At 43.5% G+C, this 26,538-nt stretch overlaps 1 protein-coding gene across 1 annotated transcript; it reads right to left on the bottom strand.

Moving 5' to 3' along the window:
- Positions 1–3,569: 3,569 nt before the first annotated feature.
- Positions 3,570–26,258, bottom strand: LOC309880374 (putative neutral ceramidase C). The gene is made up of 21 exons (XM_082765277.1): positions 26,122–26,258; positions 24,686–24,832; positions 22,636–22,745; positions 22,183–22,332; positions 21,456–21,632; positions 20,866–20,993; positions 20,198–20,275; positions 18,787–18,907; positions 17,218–17,343; positions 16,747–16,833; positions 15,034–15,138; positions 14,832–14,913; positions 14,270–14,385; positions 13,811–13,905; positions 13,082–13,121; positions 12,262–12,357; positions 11,300–11,395; positions 10,492–10,641; positions 9,570–9,629; positions 7,667–7,755; positions 3,570–4,395 (listed from the first exon to the last, which is right to left on the bottom strand). The coding sequence occupies exons 2-21, from the start codon at positions 24,819–24,821 to the stop codon at positions 4,218–4,220; spliced, it is 2,220 nt and encodes a 739-aa protein (XP_082621403.1). The 5' UTR covers positions 24,822–24,832; positions 26,122–26,258; the 3' UTR covers positions 3,570–4,217.
- Positions 26,259–26,538: the final 280 nt, after the last annotated feature.

Below are 26,538 nucleotides of genomic sequence, written 5' to 3'. Positions count from 1 at the left end.
CGGAGGTTGGACTAGGTCTCTTCCAACCTAGGTGATTCTGTGATTCTGTGATCTGAGGTGCAATGTGAGACCTGAATGTCTCTGGGCATCAGATGACTGCACCATTGGAGCTCGATAGACCCTGAAACATCCCATCTGGAAGGTCTCTCTCACGTCCCTTCCAGAAGCCTGTGGGTTAGAGTCTCCAGGGACTTTCAAGGGTATTTGAGTCTGTATGACTCCCTTTTCCCGCTAGTCCTGCTAAAACTCTCATAGACCATCCCATCTGAGCTCCACATACCTACCTGGATTTACCCTTTTTGGGAAAAACACTCTGAAGTGATGTCAGGCCAGGGACTAACTGTCAGGGAGTCAGCTTGGCTCTGGTGCTGCATGTGGCGCAAAGCAAAGGTGCCTTGTGGGATATTCCTTTCCCTCAAGGTGTAGAAGTTGTTATTGCCATCATTCCTTGGCAGCTCTCAGCTGCCCCTTGTGAACTGCCTGTGGGGGCTTAGACAACCCCCATCTATGGACCCTCTCCTCTGGGGGTGTTTGGGGCATATTGCTGTTCCCCTGGAGATACTCTGCTTCCTTAAACACCTCTACACACTCAGAGCCTTGTCCCAGCTCCTTGCAGACAGAAATCTTACATGGAACGTGCAAACACCAGGCAACCATAGGATCAGACAGTCCAAAAGCCTCCATGAAATCCCAGAAATAGCAGAGAGATTCTCCCCTTTCTTCTCAGTGCCTTAATTCAGATCTTAATTTAGTATCTCTTCTGCAGCACCAAATAGTGTCAGTATTTTTTGAGGGACAAGATGCTGTGCAGGAGGACAGTTGCAGTACGGTCAAGTTTTGCAATGCAGCCCTGCAAAGCAGCTCAGCAGAGCCAGGATCAGCCTGCAGATGCATGCATCTCCTGGATAGGTTTCTGAAGTTCATATTAATTTATATCCCATGATAAAAAAGGTGGAGACTTTGCTTGCCTTTTGAGCACGTACACAAGGCACAAATGGCTAGACATCGAAGGAGAACAGCTCTATCGAGGGAAGAGCAACTGTGATGAGTAATGCTAAATTTAACAACTGGCAAGCTGCCTAAATTCTTGAAAAATGTTATATGCTTTGGCTGTGTTCAGTGGAAAACTAGTTCTCATGTAAAACGGCACTGGCACCTAGCGGCTGCTGAATTCAATCACAGCACCCTCCTGAGCGGTGTGAAGATCGTCGGGAAGGGCCAATTTTGCTGTATGTGAACAGCAGATGACAGCCACGAAACTGTTAAAGAGCAAACAATGCAAAGGACAGTGCAAAGGACAGCATTTCTCACACTGCAGTATTCAGCACTGCTGACGTTTATGGGAAAAAAAAAAAAAAAAAAAAAAAAAGTGTCCTCTGGTGGCATATAAATAAATAAATTTACCACAAGGAAGGGTTAACACCTGCTCTGGGACACAAGTGGGACTCTCCAGATACCCCACTTCTGGCTCTTGACACTTTTCCCATGAGAAACACCGGCTTTCAAAAAACTTTCTTTGAGGTGAAATACTGAAATTTTAGAGGGTAAACCTCACCCGTGAGAATTTTAACCACACTATATAATTTTGCTTGGATAAACATGCTTTGTAGAAGTACTACTAAAAAATTTAACAGTTAGTGTAATACAATAGTGCAAACAAATTTATCTTAAACAATCAAATAAAATATCTTAGTGCTGCCTGGACTAAGGAAAAAAGAAAAAGAAAAAAAAAAAAAAAAAAAAAAAAAAAGATTACATGATCCTGTCCTGTTTTAAGGTGTTGCAATGCGTTTTACTGTGTGTGATCCTGGAAGAAAATGTGAGCAGAGTGAAGTGGGGAAAAGGTTTGCAAGAAATATTCTGATCATTTTGCAACTTGAGCATCACAGCACTGAGTGCCCTGTGGCATGGCACAGCCCTGGATTAGGGTCCTGTGTCACTGCCCCCATCTCAGGGATGCTAACATTGCCAGCAGAGGGATTTTGCAGACAGGAGCAGGGCTGATGGACCAGCTGGGCAAGTTATTTGAAAAGGACATTAACAGCATCTTTGGGGATTTAATTCCCAGTGTTGTTCTTCCAAAGCTCTCTCTTTCCTGGCTCAATATTGCAATTGCTTTGAGCTCCTCTGGATGGGAATCTCTGAGACTGATTGCAGATGGTTTAAAATGAATAATTCATTCTCTCCTACTGATTTTAAAGAGAGGCAAAATTATCTGACTGATGATTCTCTGAAGAATTAAAGAGATCACATAATTAATACACATTGTTGGAGCTTATTAAATATTTACAACCGTTTACCCATAAGACACTACAAGAATCCTAAATCCGGATCTGTAAACGATACTTTTTTCTTCTCACGGCCCCAAATGTATTATTTCCAGAATTTGGAAGGGACTCAGGAACAGGGGTGTGATTCCTGCTTACTTCACCTCATGGCAGCGCTGATGGGAGGGACCTCAGGGGGAACTACCACCAGCACTGGGCCAAGGTGGTCATGGATTCATCCAACCAGATCTTGAAACCTGTAGGTGAGAAGGTCCTCCGCCTTCCTGGAGACCTTCCTGTCTTAAAAGTTACAGCTGATGGCTTTTGGGACGATTCTTCTCTTCTTTCAGTAGTACTTTCTTTCTTTGGTTTGATGAACCCTCTGTTTCTATTTCCAATATGTTGGAGGGCACTACGAGCCCTTCTGGTGGCCCACCTGTAGGTGATCACAGCCCTCTCCAGGCTTCAGCTACAAGCCCTGGGCAGACCTTCATCCAGTCAGGGCTTGCCCACCTAGAGTCCTTCCAAGTGATAAAATGAAATGGGCTGAGATCTAGTCAGAGCTGCCTTACCCACAGCTTTAATTCTTAAGTTTGGTTCTTGCTGTTTTCCATTTGAATCATCTGCAATATAAACTTATTGCAATGAAATCCAGCCCCACTCTGGCTGGACATCAGTCACATCCCACTACCACCTGCAGGATCCCCTTCACCAAGAGCTCCTCCACAAAAATTTCATCCGACATATGGCCCCAGCGTTCTCCCATAGCACCCTCCCATTGAAATCACCTTTGGTACATGTAAGCATCCTTAGTCTTTATCTTTTTGAGGTGTTCCAAGCTGATATATGATGGGGGTAAAATGCCATTGGCTGCCCTTCACTGTGGTTGGAGGGAGCATAACACAAGGATGCAGGAGAGGCCAGTCAGCCCTGAGGTCAGTCTCACTCAGCATCCTGATTCTGGACCACAACCACAGCAAACATGTATAACTCTTCCAATGGCTTAACCTCCAACCCATCTGTGGTTGCTTGGGCCATTGGCAGTTATTTGAGAACATTCAGAGGACTTATCTTCCAAAAAAACTTGCCTTTGCATAAACCAATGTGTGGTGGACAGCACTGAGTCCACATGGCACAACAGTCAGTTCAAAAGTAACATTAGTGAAAGTGAAGAACACAGTTTAGCAGGAAATATCTGCAGACTGCTTCAATATTTTATTTTGCAAATGGCTGACCTCTGTAACATGGCTAACCTTACACCAGAACGCTGTGGTAGGGCCCTAAACAGCCTGTGAAGCCAAGATAACCGATTTGTGGAAAACCATTCTGTTGCCCCATATGTTGTTTTTTAAATCAGAGAGTGAATCACCAAAATGTCCTGAAACAGAATGATTAAATGAAATAATATTCAAACCCTTCTGATAAGTATCTATCGATTTTTTCACTTTCCGTCCTAGTAAGCCAGCTTTGTCAATCACTTTGAGCACAATTGAGGAGGCTTTTCTTTTGATATCTTGTGAATTCAGCAGCTCTTCCCAGCTTTATGGACTGGGCTCAATTTTATGGACTATTTTATGGTCTGGATTAGCTCCTGTCATGCAATAATTCCCTCTGAAAGCCTATTCATAATCAATAAGCTTCTGATCAATGACTAAAGAAAAACAGTTAACTTTTTATTATAAGAATCAACTATAATGAGATCCAGCCAGGACTGGAAAAGCTTGAATGAATATATATCGAACTGGTAAGGTTGAGTTACAGGTAAAAGTCAAAATTTTGCAGAAGCTAAGCTTTGCACAGCAAAGGACAACGAGCAGCACAACACATGAGGGACAGCAATGATGTATAGAGTCACATATTCCACAAGAAAACTCCCCAGTGTGCATTGGAACATCACAGATATCAAATCTACTGTTCAAAGGAAACAATTCCTTTAATGAACAAGATCACCTACAGACTTGTGATTTCAAACGTTGAGGATATGCCTTCAAATGGATTAATGGGCATGAGTATTTTCTTGTAGTGCCCAAAGTACCGTATCCTGTAGATGCCAGGCTCTGTGCCATTAGGGATGTGCCATTCAATCGTCGCATTGCTCAGACCAAATGATCCCTTGGTCCAGTAAAACCTATCAGGCAAACCAAAAGCTGCAGTCAGCAAGAAAATACACTTTGCATTTGTTTTAATATCGGAAGAGCTCACACTGGCTAAACGAAGCAGAAGGAAATGAATGCACTACAGCAAAGTATATTTTAAGAGTTTCTTTTAACCTTTGCTTATATGTTGAGGTTACACCAGAGCAGCAACTAGCAAGTCAATCCAAAACCCAGTAGGGCTGAAAAGTGTCTGGAAATATGGCCACAAGTCAAAGGTCATTTCTGCAGACAAAAAAAAAATATTTCTACCAAAGTTTTCCTACATCTCCAAATCCATACCATAACCCCATACAACACCACCTTCATGAGCAATATAAACAAGTTCAGTCTTTGCTGCACTGGGGAAACTGTGAGCCAAGAGGCTGAGGATTTACTGAAGGTGACAGGTAAAATCCATCAAAGTGGAGCTCAAGGCTTCCGACATCTGTTTCCATATCAAACTCCTTTCCTTTGCAGACTTGTTGTGCAAAAACTTAATACTACAGACAGCCACACAAAAGATCCCCATGTCTGGTGGTGGGGACTATTCAGCCAGCCATGATGCAGCACCTCTTGGGGAGATGAATAAGTTTAACCCTCTCTTTTTCTGATACTGTCAGCATCGGGTATCCCCAAGTTGTACCTGGGCCAGACATTCAGTGGGTGCTCTGTAACTTTACACATTTCTGGCTCACAGCAGAAATGATTCAGTAAGTTCACACCTCATGGTGGGAAATGGGAAACAATAACATTATAAAGCATTCTTACTAGCTCTTAGTCTTTCTAAATAAAAAGGAACGGACCGAGAAATCTTAATGAGAGTTTTCAAGTTCTACTGCAATAACACCCCCATTTCAAGGCTTTAACCAAAGGAAGCAGATGATCAAAATACATTAATTCTTTGTCAATGTTGAGAAACAGAGTTTCACTACAGCAGTCTTAGTGAGAATATTGAAATAAGTATTTACAGACATTACTTTGTGGAAAACAGTGATTAATGGGGAAAATTTGGCTTCATTAGTTGTGAGTGGAGACTGCAGGCTGACACGTGGTTTGTGTATCAACCTGGTTGCTTTTGTCTGAGGTTTTGGCTGTGGATTGCACTGGCTTTATCACTGCAGAGTGCAATGTTGTGTTAGGAGATGACAGCAAGGCCCTGAGCAGTGGTGGATCTTCATCCTCAGGGTCTGCCCCGACTTTTCTGGCCGTGGCCCTGAGCAACCTGCTGTAGCAGCAACATTGGCCCCATTATTAGCTGGCTCAGAGCAGAGACCTCCACTCCAAGGTCTCTGCTCTCTACCCTCCACACCTCTTCCAGTCTGATCCTGTCTGTATGTAATGATGGGACCTACAAATGCTACTGTGATTGACCTGTGTCATCACCCTTCCTCCCCCCATCCCACCCTCCAGGCTCATTGAACCAGGACCACAATTCATATCAGATCCCACCTGCAAAGAGCTTCAGGCAGATGAGCTCAACCACATCGTATCTCTGCTGACTGTTTGTTAAAGGCAGGACCAGGCAGATTGCTGTCTCTAGCTCAGCCCATCCTCTGAACTACCCTATGAAAGTGGTCACTGCCCCTGCTGCAGATGTGGGATCTGGCCAAACACTTCTCTATTGTAAACACCAAGATAGCACCCAGCAAAAGTCAAGTCTGCATTGAGTTTGTCCCTGATGCAATGGGGAGTGCAAAACAAAGGGGAGATAACAGCTATCTCCTTCACCAAAAGCTGCTCCTCCTATAAATAAAACTTCATATCTGTTGGTTACCTGAAAATAAGATTTACATAAGGTTTACAGATGTATTTATAAACTATTTAACACTTTGCAACACGGAGATAATGAATAATAATGCATTCCCTTGTGTTACCTTCCTGTTGCAATGCCATCGAGTTCCACAGTATCGTACATTAATTTCCCCAGTACTGAAAAAAAGTCTGACTTCATTAACATCTAGTAAAAATGCTTGATGTTTCCTGTTCCTATCACCTTGATTACTGACATTTCAAGTTGAATGTACTGGTACTGTAAAGACTGCCTTGTTTTTGTTGTTAACAAAACCATTTCCCCTTTCTCATGTTCTTTTATACTTTCCTGGGGCACCAGGAAAGGAGACATTACTATCTGCATTGCTTTGCCTTCTGTTCAGCTCCTTTAGGCCAAACAACTCCTCATCCTTATCAGCAGAAATATTTAAGCATAATTCAGAGCAAGCAAGATCCAAAGTCTGACCTTTCTCAGGAATTAAAACAATAAGCCTAGATTTCTCTTTTCAGCATCATGGCAGCACATTCTTAAAGTTTTGTCCTTTTTATGTTTTTCATCCTTTTGAGAGACATTTTATTAACCTTTTCCCATGTTCACAGCTGAGATTTTAGTAACCTTGTTGGTTTAGGGGCAGGAGAAGACATCTTTTCAGATGTCTTTCTAGGCAGAGCTACATATCATCTATGCCATGTGCATACCAGTGATAAAATGCCTGTGCTGCCTTTATGTAAGTAGGGTGAATGGAAAGAGGAAACAAATGAGAAGGACAACATAACATAGTGTTAGTGTTAAATAGAGGCTAAACACTTAGAAATGCCAAGCTCCAGCTGCTGGTAGATTAAATCTCCCACACTGAGGTAGGCCAGGAATCCATACAGAGCACAGGAGCAGTACATCACCTCTTGGTTCAGAGAGCAACTTCAGAATGAAAAAATTGGCAAAAGATTCCTTTGGTATTCCTATTTCATATATGGGCTTCTGGTGTAGCTCTGAAAGATGCCATCATCTTTGCTGCTTAATGGATATTCTTCCTTATGACTGATATCTCTAGCCTTGATTTTATTTTCTTATAAACGTTTTAAATTATTGACTGTTTCTACTTTATGATGTTTAGCAAAACTAGCCAGCCTATTCCCATAAAAACCCTACTGCTGGCTGAACCTCTCATTGGTATCTTAGCCATCAGCAGCATACAGGAGATGGAAGGATGTAGGCTATGAACAAATTGAGTGATTCTTCTCTAATTCTTGCTCTTCAGTCTACCTTTTCCAAACTTACAAGCCTTCACTGTAGAAGTTATATCAAGGGGAAGGCTAAGTGTTGTGCTCTGGACATGTTAACCAGATGAATGTAGACCTGTCCATTGTCAGAGAGCATCATCTGAAGGGACAAGACCAACCTAGGTCTGGGAGCTCTGAAATTGAGCAGGTTGGATTAAACTCAAAGTACTTTCTTGAGATTGTGAAACAGTGAAATCTGTTAGGGTCACTCACCTGGTGTCCCAGGAGGCATCGTTCCGTACCACCTGCCATTTTCCTGAACCATTGACATATGTCTCCACCGTCAGGAAGTTGTGTTCGGTCTGTGTAAAAACAAGAGAATGAACAAGATGCTGAATGAACAGGCATGTCCCTACTCTTTTGTGTCATTTCAACTGGAGACAGGGCTATGCTTCTGTGTGTTTTACTGGCAAATCCAGTAATTACTAGCAAAAGTGCTTATATTTCACTGGCAAAACTTAAACTTAAAAATGAAGCAGAGAAATTGATCATTAAAACAAGAATGAACAGGCAAGTAATTAGCAATCAGCTTCTATCTAAGATGATGGGATTGATGAGTGATGGGATGAACTATGTATTTTCTACTTTACTTTGTTTTATTAAAACAATGCACTGGGCTGGTAAGATGGAGACTAGAGAACATCGTTGTTCAGACTGAAAAGGTATTAGATACTGAGAAAAGTATGTGGACTAGAGTGCCTTTAACCTCAATAATGTGAAGACACCATGGATGGTCTGTGGTGACTGATGGTCTGACCGTGAGTGTGGATTTCACATTTTGTATATCAAATACAAACCAACATGGTCTCTCACAACCAGACAAGGACTTTGCTGCAAAAGTATTCTGGTGGTGTGAGTTCCAAAAGCACATGAACTCCCAGCTATAAAAAAAGCTCCAAATTACATGAAATTACTCCTTTTGAAACCTGAACATCGAAGAGTAAAATGCATAAGGCAGAGGCAGTAGCTAAATATTAACTAATCCTTAACATCACCCTTTCCAGCATCATTCTCCTCAAGACACTGTCTGCTCATGGCTTGGACTGGCGTACACTTCGTTGGGTTAAAAACTGGCTGGATAGCCAGACCCAAAGAATTGTGGTGAATGGAGTCAAATCCAGCTGGAGGCCAGTCACTAGTGGCGTTCCCCAGGGCTCAGTACTGGGGCCAGTCCTCTTTAACATCTTTATCGATGATCTGGATGAGGGGATCGAGTTCACCCTCAGTAAGTTCACAGATGTCACCATGTTAGGTGCGTGTGTCGATCTGCTTGAGGGTAGGAAGGCTCTGCAGGAGGATCTGGATAGGCTGGACCGATGGGCTGAGGTCAACTGTATGAAGTTCAACAAGGCCAAGTGTGGGTCCTGTACCTAGGGCGCAATAACCCCAAGAAGAGCTACAGGCTGGGAGATGAGTGGTTGGAAAGCTGCCAGACGGAGAAGGACCTGGGAGTATTGGTTGATAGTTGGCTGAATATGAGCCAGCAGTGTGCTCAGGTGGCCAAGAAGGCCAACAGCATCCTGGCTTGCAGTGTGGCCAGCAGGGCTAGGGAAGTGATTGTCCCCCTGTACTCAGCTCTGGTGAGGCCGCACCTCGAGTACTGTGTTCAGTTTTGGGCCCCTCACTACAAGAAGGACATCGAGGTGCTCGAAAGAGTCCAGAGAAGAGGCAATGAAGCTGGCGAGGGGTCTGAAGAACAAGTCCTACAAGGAGCAGCTGAGGGAGCTGAGTTTGTTCAGCCTGGAGAAAAGGAGGCTCAGGGCAGACCTTATCGCTCTTTATAAGTACATTAAAGGAGGCTGTAGTGAGGTGGGGGTTGGTCTATTCTCCCACGTGCCTGGTGACAGGACGAAGGGGAACGGGCTAAAGTTGCAGCAGGGGTGTTTTAGGTTGGATATTAGGAAGAACTTCTTTACTGAGAGGGTTGTGAGGCATTGGAATGGGCTGCCCAGGATAGTGGTGGAGTCACCATCCCTGGAGGTCTTTAAAAGATGTTTAGATGTCGAACTTAGCAACATGGTTTAGTGAGGACTTGCCAGTGTTAGGTCAGAGGTTGGACTCGATGATCTTGAGGTCTCTTCCAACCTAGATAATTCTGTGATTCTGTTATATTTACCATGTTCTCTGCAGAATTCCTAGGGTTGGCACTTACAAAAGTTACTTCAGCAACTTCTCCCTGAGGAGGAAATTGAAATTTATATTAAAGGCTAAGCAGCACATTGCACATTAAAAACAGCCTTTGAAGACACCTTAAAAGTGTTTTATTTGCTCTTTGTCTTTAAATAATTTCGATTGTTGCAGCAGCAATGGACAATTTATATTGTGAATCCCTGTTCCTGCTTGTTGGATGAACACCATAGCACATAAAATTTCTATGCAAAAGAGGGAGGGAAATGAGTAAATGTTTAAGAATAGTTTCCTGCCTTCTTCCTACCTTAATGCTGGAGACAGCAATGAGATGAAAGTCCTTGCTCTGAACAACTTATCTAAATTTTACAGACTGAAAACTGAATCCTTTCTAACATTATTTTAATTTCATTTACATGCCATACCAGAGACATCAGAGGTTACCTGATTTCTGCTTGTAAAGACATCACTGTACAACATTTGCCCATTTCATCATCGAATTATATTTTATGTAGAAACAGAAGGGGAAATATTCTTCATGTTGAATACTATGGTGACTTATTTTCCCTTCATTCACACATTTTAACCCCACATTCAGTACAATGACATTGGCATGAAAACTGCCTCCTTTCTGCTGCTTTGATCTGAAGAGTACTGCTGCTTCATAAAATCACTAATGCGTTTGTTTCATAGAAATAAAACTTGATCACCTACAAGCTTCATGTTCAAGGCTTAAGTTTGCTTCATTGCTAAAAGGTAAGTAACCTGGGAAGCATTTTGAAATGGTTTTTAAAATTCAAGAGGCTCTCTGACATCCACTACAACACTCTAGAAAATTCAGACTTTTTAGCAAGATAAGTAAGTATTTAAGGATGATTTTCTAAAAAGTTTTTAGCAGATGAAGCTCTCACCACTCGATAGTGTTGTCTCACTTCTTGAAGCACGTCCCCAAATGTCTTATTCACCGGTGTCCTGTCGGAAGTGACAGCAGGCACCAAGGTGAAGCTAGTTATATTGAAAAATGGGGGCTCTGGGCCACTTGGCAAATCCTGAACTGTGTTCTGTGGGAGGGAAGAGGTGCACATTATACTCAAATACAGATAAACATGACCTCCACCCTGAGGCACACCCATGCTGTGGCTCTTCATCTAATTAAGTTGGTTCAAGCAGATTTTAACAGCAGAAACAATACAGTGAATGTAAAAGCAAGCAAGAGGCCCTTCGTCTGTGCTCCACATGCAGGACCAATACCCACAAGACACCTGTTGCCCTGTTGCTGATGTTCCCCAACCCCATCAGGCAGAATATCCATCCCATGCCCTCAAAAGGCAGCTCCCACCTGCAGGTTCTGCTCTATCCGCATGGTCCTCAGAGGGAATGTGACATTGTCACATACAGTAAAAATAAAGCTGTTTTTTATACCGTGGTAGGAAAACAGCAACTTCAGACCATACAGAAAGGTTGGAGGAGGTAGGTATTTTTTTAAACTTTGAATCAAAAAAAAAAAAACCAAAAAAAAAAACCCTAGAAATTCTAAAGTTGTATGAGACTCCCATTATAGGAAATATTTTTATAGCATAAAAGAATTTCTCAAATGGGTTTCTTATGAGAAAGAAGTGTAGCAATCGAGCCACCTCACTGTGAAACAAATATAGCCAATACCATTTACAGGATTTAAATGCCTCTAACAACATAAGACATACAGAAAATTTTGATTACCGTAGCAATAGCCCTTGCAAGTCCTCTGTACAGCTGAAGGTAGGCAGAAAGGGTATGTGGCCCATAAATAGTCGATGCTGCCTCATATCGCTGAACCTAGGAAAGGACAAAGTTGGAAAAGGAGGGTTTGAAGGGCTCTAGAGCAGATCATGCAGCTCATCCATCTGCACTAGGACAAGATTAGCACTGTAGTGTACCTGCAAGGGTTTATTTAATGATTAATAATTAATTTATTATCCTTATTTAAGGGGTTGTTTTCCAGAAGAACCTCAATCCCCTTACTGCTACAGGACAACAAAACTCAGCTCACTTAGGTATTTCTGCTGCAACTTCAGGTTATTCTTCTCCCATCCATCACAGGCAGGGAGGCCCCGTTGTCACTCTTCCATCTCTTAGGGCTCTTTTGCTCTTCTGAAGGCTTTTTTTCTCCCACTTTTTAGCTTGGACAACCCCACTTCTTCCCACCTTTCCTCCCAGGTAAGTGTTTCTAAACCTTTCCAACTACCCACATCTTCCTTAAAGCATGGCATCTACCCTGCCTTGGAGGGACCCTTAAAACTGCTTCAAGGGTCTTGTAAGCTCTCTTGTAAGTCTTTTCCACAGCAATCTGATTCTGCAGTTCATGCTCTTATCATGACCCTGCAGCTCCAAAACTTTCTTATCGCAGTTCACCAGCCTGTGAAGATAATTTCATCCAGGTCATGAGGAGAAAAACTAATACAGACCAAGCTCAGAGGAGCTTCCTTCAGTACCTCTGACTATTTCCACATTAAAGCCACATAAGTATTTTCCAGCTATGGTCAGGAAACTGTTTTGGCACTTGCAACATTTCATCTAGTCCAAAATAAAGAAGGCCATTTTAGGATTTGTATCACAGATTCTTCAGCTTTTCATGGCAAGGGAAAAATTGCACAATTTCACGTGAATTATCATCCCATATAGTAAAAATTGAACTCAACTACCTGGTATTCCTCATAGGTGGTAATGTAATGGGTGTAGACATTGCACAGCCCTGCAATTACGACATCCATTCCTGCAGTACCATGAGAATCAAATTCCTAAAAAAGGAGATAAATCACTCACCTTGTATCAACCTCTTTATGCACAATTGTATTATTATATTATTGTTATTTACCAGGGCAGAATAGGAAGTTACAGTGGGTAGGGGGCTGGATGTTCATGAAAGCAACTCCACCAGTGTTATTTGCATATAGTAATATCTCGTTTTTGCTTCCCACGTGAAAAAGGATAAATGACCTCATGCTCCAGTGAATGCAATAAATTTAAGGATTTTTTTTTTTTTTTTGAAGTCTGATGTCTGTGTTCTTGGAAAAAAACCTTGGCAATAAAACTATGTGAGGAAGTCTCAGTGAGCTTTGGGGGCAGCAGGCAAGATTAAGTATTCAGACCAAAGCTAAGAATAAGACATATCCATCAAGAAAATGGAAAAAATACATTTGCCATTTTTTCCAACAGTTTTCATGCTGCAGAATTCTGGTAGAGATTAAGGAGATATACCACTCTAATACAGAATTAACTTCTGTTGACTTAATGGATTGAAACCCAACCAATTTGCTTCTTTTGGGGAGGATATGAATTTCTGTTGCATGTCAGTAAGTACATGCAAAATGAGTGTTAAGCAACTGTGAGAAGAAGCGTTCCATAAGAAATGAGCCCTAGGACCCCAGCTGGGAAGGGGACAAGGGAAAAAACAGAAGGGTCAAGAAATGTGAAGTTCCAGATCCACAGCCTTCTCAAGAAACTTCCTCCTCAGCAACTTACAAGTTTAACAGCTTCCCGTAATCTGCGTCCAGACATGGTCCTAGGGACATTAAGGGAATGGCATCAATACCCAGAAATGCAGGGATCGCTTGCTTGACATGCGGCACACCAGAACAGAGGGGAGGCCACCAGAAATTCATTCAGCACATGCAGTGGTTCTCTGGGGTTTGCTAAAGCACCCTCAGGGCTCCTCTCAAGAAACCCAATCAAAACACCTCAAAACATTTCACATATATCATCACAGCCAAGTTGAGGTTGGAAGCACCCCACGGTGGGGTGAGATAGAAGAAAAACGATAGAAATAAATCACTGTTCTATTCAGATTATCACCATTGTACCATCAGCGATCAGTGCAATTTGTTGTTCCAGCATTGATGGTGTGAAAAAACAAAGTTAACACACTCCTTTCATTTCAGTGAAGCTGTATTTTGCTATGAACAGCTAAAATTATCTTGGAAGCTTGATCGCATCTCATTCATTTCTATGGCTAGTAGAAATACAGAAGAAAATGAGAGTTCCAAAGCAACCAGAGAAGAACACATGCAAGAATCTAAGTGCAGTGGACATATGTATGTAGTGTTCGCACTGCTGTCTTGTATCGAGGACAATTTTTGTCCTGTCCCCCCTTTTTATGCATTAGATTATGTACCCACACACAGGAGTACTGCAGGTAGTTTGAATGAAATGCTCTCAGGTGCAATATGTAGAATAAGACCAAAGAATACATACGTAAACTCTCCAGGAACTGCAACAATTGCCAACGATCCGATGGTAGCGATCTGAACATCCACAATATCAGGGTGCCATGGATGAGGCCATGTCATCTGAGATGAAAAAAAAAAAAAGCATGGTGGGGCTCCATCTCTGTGGGCCCTGAGGAAATAGCCTTTCCTGGGGAGTGGGTTGTCCCTGGGGGCACAGGACTGGTGGCAGGTGGCCTCCATCCCCAGGGACAGCCCTGGGCCAGCTAGGAGCATTGGTCCTGCCACAAGCAGGGTCAGAGCAGAGGCCTCCAGCCCATGGTGTGCCCACCTGAGCCCAGTGCCACTCCACCATGCCCTCAGCATCCCCACAGCTCTCTCTCAGTCCTTGTCCTTCACCGTGCAGGCTAGCACAGTGCTGATAGGGACTGGGTTTCAGTAGGGCACTCCAGCACTTACCAGAGTGCACACCCAGCTCTGCCCTTACCTCTCCAGTGCTAAAGAGAACCGGCTTGGGTTCATGGCAAGCTTTTGTTTCATTGGATGGCTTTCCCAGGAGCTGGTCACGGATTTGATCCCAAAATGGGTCCCCTTCTACCGAGCCTTGAAGGAAAACATCTTTTAAACACTGTTCCTTCAACTTCCCCAGCAACTATCAGGCAGAAATATCATATATTGCCCACTCCCTCCTTTTGTCAGATAGGCTATTTCTTAGTGGATTCCAACTATCTCCCTTTTCTGGTGTGGTTTCTGCCAGGCTTTAGCCCAGCTGAGCCCCATTTCATCAGCATTAGGGTAATGAGAACAAATGGGAAAGACTGCCCTGAAGTCTGCTCTTTCTCCTCCCCACTCTCCTCCCCGCATATCCTTCCTCCAGAAGCTTTGCAATGGACACAAACTCGATCACACCTTCCTAAAAGCATCCCTTTGGAGATTTAACCACGTGTTGATATTCTCTGAAAAGGTCTGAGGGTTTGAATTCACCTGGGGTGTGCCCTGTGTCCTTCTCATTTGCACAAAGCCATGTTGACATCCACTCTCCAAATTACCTTGTGTGAAGTTGAAAGCCCCCACTCCATCAATAGTCCCTGCAGCAAAGCTGTATCCCAAGGCTGGTTTGCATGTTTTGACCTTAACCAAAAAGGGAAAAAAATGAGAGATTTTAAAACCAGTTTCCTCCAGTTTGCCAGATCCTGCTATGAGAACATAGCTGTTTTTCCTTCCTTGTACCCCAGTACCTCCCACTCTTACCGTGTGCGTGGCATTGAGCTCCACCTGGACGTCACTCATGTTCACCCACTGGTGAGCTGAGCTGAGAGGTCCTGTGATCTCCTGGGAAGCATTGGCATACAGCTCCTAAGGGACACACAGACAGCAATCAGCAGCCAAGGCAAAAAAAACAAGGGAAGGCCTCCTGTCAAAGCAGAAAGTCTCCAGAGTGTGTGGAAATCCTTGAGGAAGAAGAAATCAGGCACCCCAGTCTTCTGAGCTTCAGCAATATGAATTATTTCTACACTCAGTTGATGTCTTGCAGTGGCCTCTTGCAGGAGCATATTTCCAAAGCTCTGTTGTTTCTATCATCCTGTGTCTAAATCCCACGTCCCCCGAGTCCTGCAAGCTTTCCTGTCCCAAGCAACATGGGGGGGACACTGGTCAGCAGTTCTGTGTGCACCTTGATTTTCACAGTTAAAGCAAGCAACTATTCCGCCTGAATGGCTCCCTCCCTCCCTCCCTTCTTCCCTCCCTCCCTCTCTTCCTCCCTCCCTTCCTTCCTTTCTTCTTTCTTTCCTTCCTTCCTTCCTCCTCACCCATATTACTCATAGCTCAAAGAGAAGGCAAAGCAACTGTTGACTACAGGAGCTGTTAGAGTATCTGCAGTTTTCGTGCCTAAGACCAACCAAAACAAATGTTTTCTATGACAAAGATGCAGTCGAATGCATTAATTTCTTCAAAACTCATGGACTTGACTACGCATTTATTATATGGGTGACATCTCCATCATTCAGCTCTTCAGCAGATGATTTTTCTGACACACATGCCTCAAGCTGGTACACACCATTGCTCCTGTAACTGCAGGAAAGAGCAGAGGACACAGCCCTTCACAACCCTGAGTCTGCAGTGTTAAAAGTGACAGCAATGTTTTCCCTCTCCGCTTGATACCTATGCCAGGCACCTTGACTGGGACAAGCTTTCGCTTACAAGTCACGATCAGCCTGGAGTGACTTCAGGGCAAGCATCCGAAATGGCAATTAAATAGGAAATAGCCACCATCAAGCCTTCTGCTCTCACTGGACCTGTTCCAGTTCCTACAAGCTGCTGTCCCTGAAATGGTGCCAAAAAAGATCTGCCCATTGACAACTCGCAAATTACTCGAATCCATAGAATGGAAAACAGTTAATTTAAGTGAATTTGGGGCCCAAGAACATAGGCTACATAACGAAGCCAAGAGGGTGGACCACAATGAGTAAATGCAAAGTCAAGCATGGCAAGATGAGTATCTTTCCTGGGTTTTTAAGCTAGCTGATTTTAATTCACATTTGCATTAATTTGTGAGTGCAATGCCAAGTCAGCTAATAAGTGGAATGTGATGGTGTTGCTGAGCTGTCCTGAGAGGCTTCGCCACCAGTGTTTTTTCCCATCATGACCCATCATGAGGTGCATTCTTGGGGATGGGCAATTATAAGGGAGCAACATCCAGATTACATAGCAGTCAGGAAGAGAGAGATCAAAACTTCAAAATCAACGTTTTCAAATTCTGAGTCCTATAATCACATATCTAAAAAAAAGTGTATGTTTTCTGAATAATCACGAAATTTTCCTTAAGTGTATAAACATTAATTTTAAAGTAATTTAAACCTACAAACATTCATAAAAAACAGGTGCAAGAAATTTGCTCAAATGAATATGTGGTTGTTTTTGTAATAACAGTGTTCACATGCATTTGTAAAATGAAACATCACTTACCTTTGCTTTTGAGTAGATATTTTGCCCTATAATTCTTGTACTGTCGAACATATCAGTACCAGGACCCATGGCCATGCACATCGCTGCCTGTTAAGAAATTCGGTTCAATAATAGTGATCTGTTTCAATACTAGCGATCTGTTCATATGGATAACCGTGGCACTGCAAAGTGGATGAGTGCATGAGTGGTTTTCATCATGTGGAAGCTAATAGCTTCTTGCTAGCCATCTAAAATTTGGGCACCAGATTGCAACACTAAGCTTTGCAGTGAGACAAATATGGATTTAGGCTGAATGATCAGAAAATGGTATGAAGATAAGACATGGTAGGTTTCTGAAAAGGGCATCCAGAATAGTCCAGAAGAGGTCTTTTTCATGCAGAATGGTCCATCACAAGGCTCTGTATTTGCAGCTCTAGCCTTAGTTTTTCTCCTCCATCATAATTTACTGTAGATCGAGTAATCCATACGTACCCCCCCCATGGGACAGGTGCTCTGTGGGTTGTCACACGATTCCCCTGTGTTTACGCAGAATGGGCCTTTGGTGTTGGGTGACACATCTCCCAGGTTGGAAGATGCAAAGGCAGCAACAAAAGATCCCTGCAAAATAGAGACATGGTCAGACAGATTTCAGTGACTTGCAGTGATTGCAGACATCCTCTGTGGCTTTCCCTTTGGGCTGCAAACATGCAGCACAACCTCAAGAGAGGTATTAAAGCCAGCTGATTGGCATGCAAGCTGGTAAATGTTTCTGAGGTGACTGGGAGTACTGGCATAGGGATTCAGGAGTGTGCCACAAGCTAGGGACAGGAAGAGTAAAGGAGAAAAGGTCACGGGGTATGTAACTGCCACCTTCCATCTCAGCAGCAGCTCTTCCCCCACCTCCCCTGTTCTCGCATTCCTGATCACATGCTAATGGTTCATTGTGACACCTTGAGCTGGATTTTAACTCTGCCAGGTTATCAACATGACAGATTTATGGAGTGAGAGCCAGTGGATCTGACCGCAGGAGTTCATGCCAAGCAGTACTTGAGAAGCAAGGCTGGGTGTGCACTGAGCATCATCTGAACAAAGCTCTCACAATGGATCCTCTCATTTCTACCCCTTCTAGAAGCAGCATATGTCCACACCAGCTATTTTAATATCTTCTCAGTTCTTCAGCCATTCTCTTGTAAGACTGCTAGACAAAATGTGTCCGGCAAAACGCACAACTGAATATTGGATCCTGCAAACACTTCCACACATACTTAGTCTGTGTTCATATCATCTTGCATTGACTTGCAGCCATAACTATGCACTAGAGACAAGTCTTCTTAAAAGCTTTTAGATAACCCACTATAAAAAGAAATGTTTGCAAGCAGAACATGTCTAAAATTTCTTCAGTTTTTATCCTTGGTATGAACCGCACATGTTGCCCTGCCCAGAATATTAAAATATAAATTGAGCAATGTTTCAAGGTACATGCTGAAGATGCACACAGGACACCGTCATAACCAACGCATGACTCAAAGTGACTGTGAGACTGGTTCCTGTCCATATTCACATTTAAGGGGAAATAATTCAGGGGAATAAAGAGATCTGTTTGGACCTGGGGGATGGCAAATCTCTTGGACAAATTAAGACTATGAGACAGAACTGGCTGGAAGCCACGGAAAACAAGTGAGGATAACCACAGGCTTGATCCCATACTGCAGATGCAATGTACAGGATCTAATATCCCCCACTTGCCTTTCTAGTGATTTCCAGTGTGTCCAATAGTTGAATCATAACAAATTTGATTTGTTCTTAAAATGGGAGTAAATGGAGTAAAACGGGAGTTATTATCTTGAAAAGTCACAATTACACTTTGTAATTTCTCTTCACCAGAGGAAGAAAGAATAAATAAATCAGAAAGTGCATCTTTGGCCTCCTTTTGATATTTTTACCCTGCTGTCCTATCTCAGTGTTTGACGGAACCTGCTATGGCCCATAAAAAGCATTGACCATACCCTCTGTGTTGAACTTTCTTCCCCGTTATTCTCAATATTCTGAAAGCTCTCTTACCTCTCCAGGAAGCATGCCCTTGTTCTTCTCCTGCTCAAACAAGAGAGACGCATATCCCACGTTGTCACTGTTTACAAGATGGTTTGTGTTGTTCATGCTGACTGGGTGCACGGCAAACCAGCTAGAGAGACGATATGTGTAGGAAATGCATTATTTGAAATAAATATTTGCAATTGGCTTATAGAAATTTCCTCTGGGGAAGCAAAACCCCAGATCATTAGTGCCCAGGGCTGGATTAAGACGGGCAGTGCCCACATCCTCACCCATCATGACCTGGAAGGCTCATAACTTTGGTGACCCGGGTCCTGAGGTGACAATAGTTTGGCACTGTAATTAACAGGGCCACCAAGAGCTAGTTCAGCCCTGGACTGACTCTCTTCTGACTCCCAAGAGTTATATTTGTGGAAAGATTTAGAGGAAAATCCCTGGTTTTTCCTTGCACCATCATCTGTGACACAAGGAGAGAAAAAAATTGAGAGGAAAACCCTCCTGTTCCTCTTACTCAGAGTCAGATTCTCACTTGTGATTTCTAAATGGAGAAGTCATGTTGTTGGTTTCAGGACTACCTCTTACTTCATTTCCCCGGCCCTGAGCTCTGACCTTCGAGCAGCCGAGCACTGCCACAAAGATGTGGTGATAAGATGGGTGTCATAAACACAGCACCTGACACCCAGCACTGGGAATGGCACATTTTGCATGAAATAATGTGGTGTTAAAGGAAATAACCAAAAGAACAGGATCCCAAAGTGGTCCCAGAGATTCTGGGGCCAGACCCTGCTCCCAGAGGCACAGTGAAAGCACAGGAGGCACTAGTACAAGATGCAGCATGGGACACGGCCCCAAGGAAACAGCCCTTCTTGTGTGAGCTGGGGGTCTCTGTCCTCGGGGGCGGCCCCAGTTCTCTGGGACATGGTCCCATGCAGCCTGGAGTGCAGCTCCTGTAAGAGGTTCTTCCAGACAAAGCCTGGTATACCTGCGCAACCTTCTTCCCCTGTTGTGCAAGACAAGCCTTAAAAGACTGATTTGCAATGGCATAGGGTTTTCACCTGCACCTCTGCAAGAAGGCCAGCCATGGTCATCTTCCCCAGCCTCCTCTGCAAGCAGCAGCACAGGGGTCGTGGCAGGAGACATGCCCAACACAGAGAGCTGGAGGTGGGCTAAGGCTGCTGAAGGTCCCAGAGCAGATGAGAGACGCTGACCTGGTTTATGCACTCAGTGACTCTCAGCATAACTTACTCTTGCCTCAGAGGCCCTCTGGTGACTACCTGAGAAGAATGGTCTATGAGAAAGTGCCATAGACCTGAAAGTCAGCATGCTTGTGCAGGAAGGAACTACAGAACTAAGCCTAGAACCACAGCACTGGGGAGCTTTTCTTTATGAGGATTTGGAAGAAAACATCAACAATCAGTACCTGATGAGGCCCAGGTCATGTCCATTCTCATCTACCATCTTCAGCATCACCATTTCTTTATCCGTGTTGGATGAATACCTGGGACAACAGAGCAGGGAAATCCTGTTATCACCAGAGCAACAGTCACATTCTGTGTTGTTAAAACTCCACTGGGCTTAGAAAGAAAATGGGGAGGATATCGGAGATTTTTTGCTAGGACATGGTGACCTTACAGGACCATCCTAATGCTGTTGTGAACCTAAGGGAAGAGGCACAGTCATTGATGACCTCAGGCCTGGGTGGTGGAAAGAAGAGATCCCTCTAAACACAATACCTTATGTACTTTAATGCCATCTGACTCACATGCTAGCATCCACTAAGGACGTTCTTTCACTGCTGTTAACAAAACACGAGGTCACATCCTTAACTAATGTCTCACATTAGGAGAGGGCATGTCTCACATTGGAGGGGGCATCAACAGCTTCCAAGTCCACTTGTACAATTCATTTTGGGGGAAGCAGGTACCCAAGGACCCATGATGGTGACTGTCATTCTGCCATGGACTTGGTTCCACATTTGAACTGTCCTACAAATGACCAGAAACACTGTATGCAAGACCTCTGGGTCATGGTTCCAACCAAAGGGTTCTCTTCAGGGATCTGTTTCTCTCCCATTTTCGGAGCCTCTACCTGCTTTGCTCAGATGCCGGATTCTGGAGATATGAGTACGGGCTTCGGTTGATCTGACTGTTTTCTACAGTGCCTCTGTTTATAAAAAGCCTTCCTCTTTTCAGGTTCTGATGTGCTATATCAATGCTCTGAAAAACAAAAAGGCAGGGAATATTAGTGCATGAATGTAAGCCATATGAGTTTATTTGGAAAAACTCCCTCCCCGCCTGGCCCCAACACTTTCTTGGGAATCTAGAGGCTTTTCATGTTTTTTGTTTGTTTGTTTGTTTTGTGTTTTGTTTTTGTTTGTTTGTTTTTGTTTGGTTTGGTTTGGTTGTTTTTTGTTTGTTTGTTTAATAGACCAAAATTCTAGAAAGTTACGATAATGAAAAGTAATATTTCAAAATCAGACAAAACCATCTCTTTCTAAATAAAAACTTGAAGGCTTTTATTATCTGACCTGATCTCACCAACAAGCATAAAAACACCTCTGAGTGTATTTTAAGGTTGCAGCATTTTCAGGTGCTACCATAAACATTGCATAAACTGTACCTCCCCTTAACTTTTCTGTGTTTACAGGCCCATGTGTCAACAGTCCAGCTGATGCCTACCTTTACAATGCCCTTCACAATAGCATCAAGGGATGGTTTGATCAGTCCTTTGCTAGTCATCCAGAAAAGTGTGTACTGGAAGTAGCCACCAGGACCCGAGTGCGTGTGGGTGCCGCTGAGGATGACGTTGTCCTGTCGGTACAGCTCACCATACTTGCTCTTCAGTTCCTTGAGCACCTAAGAGGAAAGAAGTGGTCCTAAAAACCCTTTCTTATACCTGTGGAGATTTGTATCAACTTGAAAAAAAAAATAAAGTAAAATCATCTCTCACCTGCCTCTCAGCTCTTTTCTTTCCATCTGATACTCTATAGCCAGTGACCAAATGAAGTAGGCTACAGCTGATGATTTGACAACGGCCTTAAAATAATAAAATCCTGTAAAGGAAGACCTCTGTAGCCAACTTGCAGCCCACCCCATGTCATCCAGGGAGCACCTAATTCTCAACGATCTCCCGTCTTCCTCTGTGGTGCAATACATAGGCACCAAGCACCATGTGTATTTTTGGTAACTTTTTCACTACAAAAAGCATGGTCCTAGTACAGCATCATTTGCTGAGAAATCTTCTTCATCAGAGACACCACACTTCTCAAAGTCCTTTTGCAAGGAAATCCCAAAGCAAATGGCCAAGGTGCTGCTTCATTCTGTACTGTCTGGCAATGACTACAACCTTAGCATTAATACCAGCGATAGCTCACACCGTGCAGATAATTCACTTCTAGCCACGTACCTCCAGCCTCAGTCTCTGAGACACCATCCCTATGTCGATGCTGACAAACACTACTTGCTTGGAGCTGTCGGGCTCTGCCACGATGAAGGCTCGGCTGTAGAGGCGTGTGAGGAGCCCACTGCCCACCTGGTCAGGATTGGCGTAACCCATCTGGAAGGAAAGAGCTCTGTCAGGCCCACACAGACAAAATACTGAGAGATGGATTCATTTGCACGTACATGTATTTTCCTAAGTCAATTTCCAGAAGATCCCAAAAAAAAAAAATCTTTCAAGATAAAAACTCAGAGTTGCAACTATCTTGCCCTGCTATCACTCATTTAATGATTTAAGACAACCATTTGTCAAGGCAAGGCCTCTAGGCCAAATGTTCTGAAAAAAAAAAAAAATAATACTCAGAGATGGTGAAAAAAGAACAGTATTTCATTGAATCCATGCTCAATTCCCCATACATACCAGAGGAATTTCTGCTACTGGCCCTGTACAATCTGCTCGACCTGCACCCAATAAGTAGCCTCCTGAGACACCATTTGATGGTTTCTGGGTTGGTAGTGGGTCATCATAATCTATAATAAGAATAAATAGTAGATTAAGGGCCACACAAACAAGCAGAACTAGGGAAGGAAGAGTCAACACAGCTTTTTCAAAGGGTGTGCATGCCTGGAACCTGCTGCACATCCCTGGAGGACTTAGAAGTTTGTGAACAAAGGGATCTGGCTGATACTGTCTGCTTGGGTTTCCGGCTGTTGGCCAACATGGCCAGCATTTGCTGATGCTGTTAATGTATTAAGGGTGGAAAATAACAGGCCAGGTGTGAAGAACTGCAGAGCTCACAACATGGTGTCACTGAGCTGTGTAAAATGTGCAGTGATTCACAGCAGGGGGGAAAACAAGCTTAGCTTCCTTGACTCCAAATCATCTCTCCAAATTCACCATTGTCATGCAGAAAACAGAAGCCAGGGTATAAGGGTGTTTTCACCAAAAACAAAGTCCATGTCCTATGCTGGTGTCCTGGTCTCAAAAAAAAAAGTGGGGGGTGGGGGAGCACAGCAGCGCCAGAGCAAGCAGTTGTGGGCAATGACCCTGGACCAAACGACAAGGAAAAGGCCCCTCAAAGGAGGCTGAGCCTCATCCCAGCCATCGAAAAGGCTTCCATGGGATGCACAGAGCATCTGGACAAAGTCACAGAAGAAAAGCCATTGAAGGTTATTAAATAAATAAATAAATTCTCTGCGCCTCAGGAAATCCCACAGCCACAAATCACTGGAGGCTGAGATAACACCGTGGGAAAAATATTTTTGTGCAGTTAATCTGTGCTCAAAGTCTTCCCTGGCCAGATGGGGCAACCAGAGGCTGGGCAGAGGGAAAAGGGGACGCTTGCTCTTCCCACCACAGCCTTTCCTAGACTGTTACTTAAAACAGGGGAGAAACAAAACACTCGCATCGGCCACAGACCAAGCACAGGAGCAGCAGAGAGACAAAGCAGCGTGAATGAAGGGGGGAGGTTCCCATTAAAATTACTGCTGCTCCACCTCCTTCTCAGAGAGATGTAATGTGGAGGAAAGGGACTTGTGCAAAATTCTCACGTTACAACCTAAAAACTAGAGGAAAGCATGAACTCCATGTAACTCAATAACAAAATCAAGGAAGTGGAAGTCCTCATCGCTGACTAATCAGGCAATGCTCTGGGAAAGGGCTCCTACCACATGGAAACACCTAAAGCTTGAAAATGCTTGGGTGTTGTTGTTTTTTTTTTTTCTTTTTATTTGGATTGGTTTGCTGTGTTTTGTTTTTTTTTGCTTTTGTTTTGTACCCCCATGATATTTTCTCTCTCCAGAAAACAAGTGTGGGGTATATTAGAAGAGGGTTTTTTGGGGCAGCTCATGCCACCCAGCTGCCCCATGCCTGGTGATAGGGTTGGAGGGAATAAGTCAGCTGTGGTGGGACTGCAAGCGCTGTCGAGCTCCTCAGTTTCTCATTCTCTGGGTTTAGAAAGAAGCTTCATAGCTCATTTTGACTTTTTTTTTTTTTTAATAACATATTTCTCAACTTTCCAAAAAGAGCAAACTGCTTCAGGTGGGAATGGATTAATTTGACCTGAACATGTGGCCCTGGGACATGCCATGCACATCGCCTCATTGTGGGAGCAGGCAAAAACCGGGATAATATCCAGGTTTATGCAAAAATTGGTGCCCTCTGCAAAAAAAAAAAAAAAAAAAAAAAAAAAAAAAAAGGGGGGGGTGGGGGGGGGAAAGCACATTTGTAACAACTTGAGTCTGCAAATGATTTGGGAATGAGGAATGAGACACCACCATGCTATTGTTTCATTTTGGGATGATTGTCACTGGCCAGCGGCCCTGAAAAAGGTTCCTGACCCCTGCTGCCACAAGATGAAATCAGACGCTTTTGCATCTCCTCTCCCTCCTCCTGTATCCTCCCTCAATCCCAGCAAGCCCTCCGGATGGCAGAGAGCTGTGGTGGGCAGTATCAAAGTAGCTTAACTTGCCATTGCTGGAGCTGTTCTCTTGGGTGAGAAAGTGGAGAACGAGGAGTGCCACGGTCACCGCTATCATCAGCACCAGGAAAACGATGAGGACCACCTCCAGGCGGGAGAAGGAGTGCTTGTGCCTCTTTCCACACATGTCAGGGGGCCCTGCGAAAGCAGAGGGGAGCCCATGAGAGAGGCAGAGGGGTCAGCCCCAAGGTGATCCACGAGCTGGCCATGGTTTGCATCCCCCACCCCGTGTGTCCCCCAGGTGGGGCAGAGCAGGCAGTGATAAGGATGGGAAGTGGTGACAGATATCTTTATTTTTTTACCCATTCTGCTTAAGACAGCAAAATCATATCTGCTATGTGCAGCAATTGCTCCCTGTCATGAGGCCCGGTAGGACAGGGCATGCTGCTCTATTACCGCATCCGCATTTACCGGGACACCTTGCTCGCTCTTTTGAAAAATTCTTTCAAATAAAACCCTAAATCTTTCATCAGATCCTATATTCACCAAGAGAGGTGCTGCAGCCTGAAGCCTCACCACATTTTTGCTGCTCGTGCTTAGTGTGTACAATATATTCATAATAATAATGGTTAATTTAGGAAACCCAGGGCAAAGCAAATACCCCCATTGCATGGGCAAAGGCAGTTTTCTCCAGGATATGAAAAGTGGTGGTTGTGACAGCTTTCCAGAGCTGAGATCTTTGGATTTCCTTTGTGTATATTTTTACCCCACCTCAGTTTAAAGATTAACAAGAAAAAATATTCAAAATACGGTTATGGGAAAATGTACTATTTTCTCCTATGTAAAAAGGTGACTTTCAGTTTGCCCTGTTCTGATATCTGAGATTTGCATCAAGAGCTTCCATCGGGCAGTTGTACCAAAGATGTGCCTTTTGCCATTCTTGGAAACATCCATACAAGGCTTTTAAAATAAAGTCTTTAAATTAGCTTAAATTAAGCCTTTAAAATAGTTTTGCTCATTTTCATGCATCCTTGGGTGTGTTAGTAGATCATCTTGCTGCAGAACCACTGAAAAGAGCATTTATGGTCTTGGAAGCACGGCAGCAAGAAATATCACCACCAGCAAGCCAACTGGTCACCTAGACTTGCAATAGGTGACCTTTCTATCAACTTATTTTGCCATGGTAAGATAAATCAGCTGTGCTTACTGCTGGATTTCACCCAGCTAATCTTCTAGTGGCAAGAAATCTAGTATTACAGGTTTCCTTCCTCCCTTTTTTGACTTTGCATTTTATTCTGTAAACTGGAATCGCCAGCTAGATGCAACTCATCACAACCTGCCCAGATGATGGATGTTGCAGCGCCATCCCAAAACATGACTACATGATACGAAATTCTGTTTGTTTTTCCAAGTGATTACACAGCTGAATATCAAAAGAAGTAAACATTTGTACTATGAAATCACAACAACATCTCATGCAAACTTACCTTGCTATGCAGCTTATTAGGGGTTCTCTGTCTATATTCTGGATGCCGTGAGGCTTCAGTACATCCAAATCTGCTTGTACCTGAGGTCCCTTGCCAGTCCCAGGGGTTAGAGAAACATCTCCTTGCTTGAAATCTGCTTCAAGTTGAAAGGTCCAGCTTGAAAAGTATTGCTGTTACAATCCCATGAGTCAGGCTCTGTGTAAGATAAGGAACAGATCAATAACATTTATCGCAAAACAGGTGGTTTTTTTCCATGCCTTTTTTTTTTTTTAATAAGTTATTAACAGTGCCTGTATCTTCAAAATAACCTTTCCGAGATTACACAGATCAGCTGTGGTGCATGAGGATTACGGGAACAAGGATTTTCCCTCTTTGTTTTTTCATCACAGCTTAACCAGGCTGCAGGATGGTTGCTGC

This window comes from Aythya marila, assembly GCF_965140915.1.
Source record: "Aythya marila genome assembly, chromosome: 7".
In the NCBI taxonomy this organism is placed as follows: Eukaryota; Metazoa; Chordata; class Aves; order Anseriformes; family Anatidae; genus Aythya; species Aythya marila.
The sequence above is the reverse complement of the archived record's forward strand: the minus strand, read 5'-3'. Positions and strand labels throughout refer to the sequence as shown.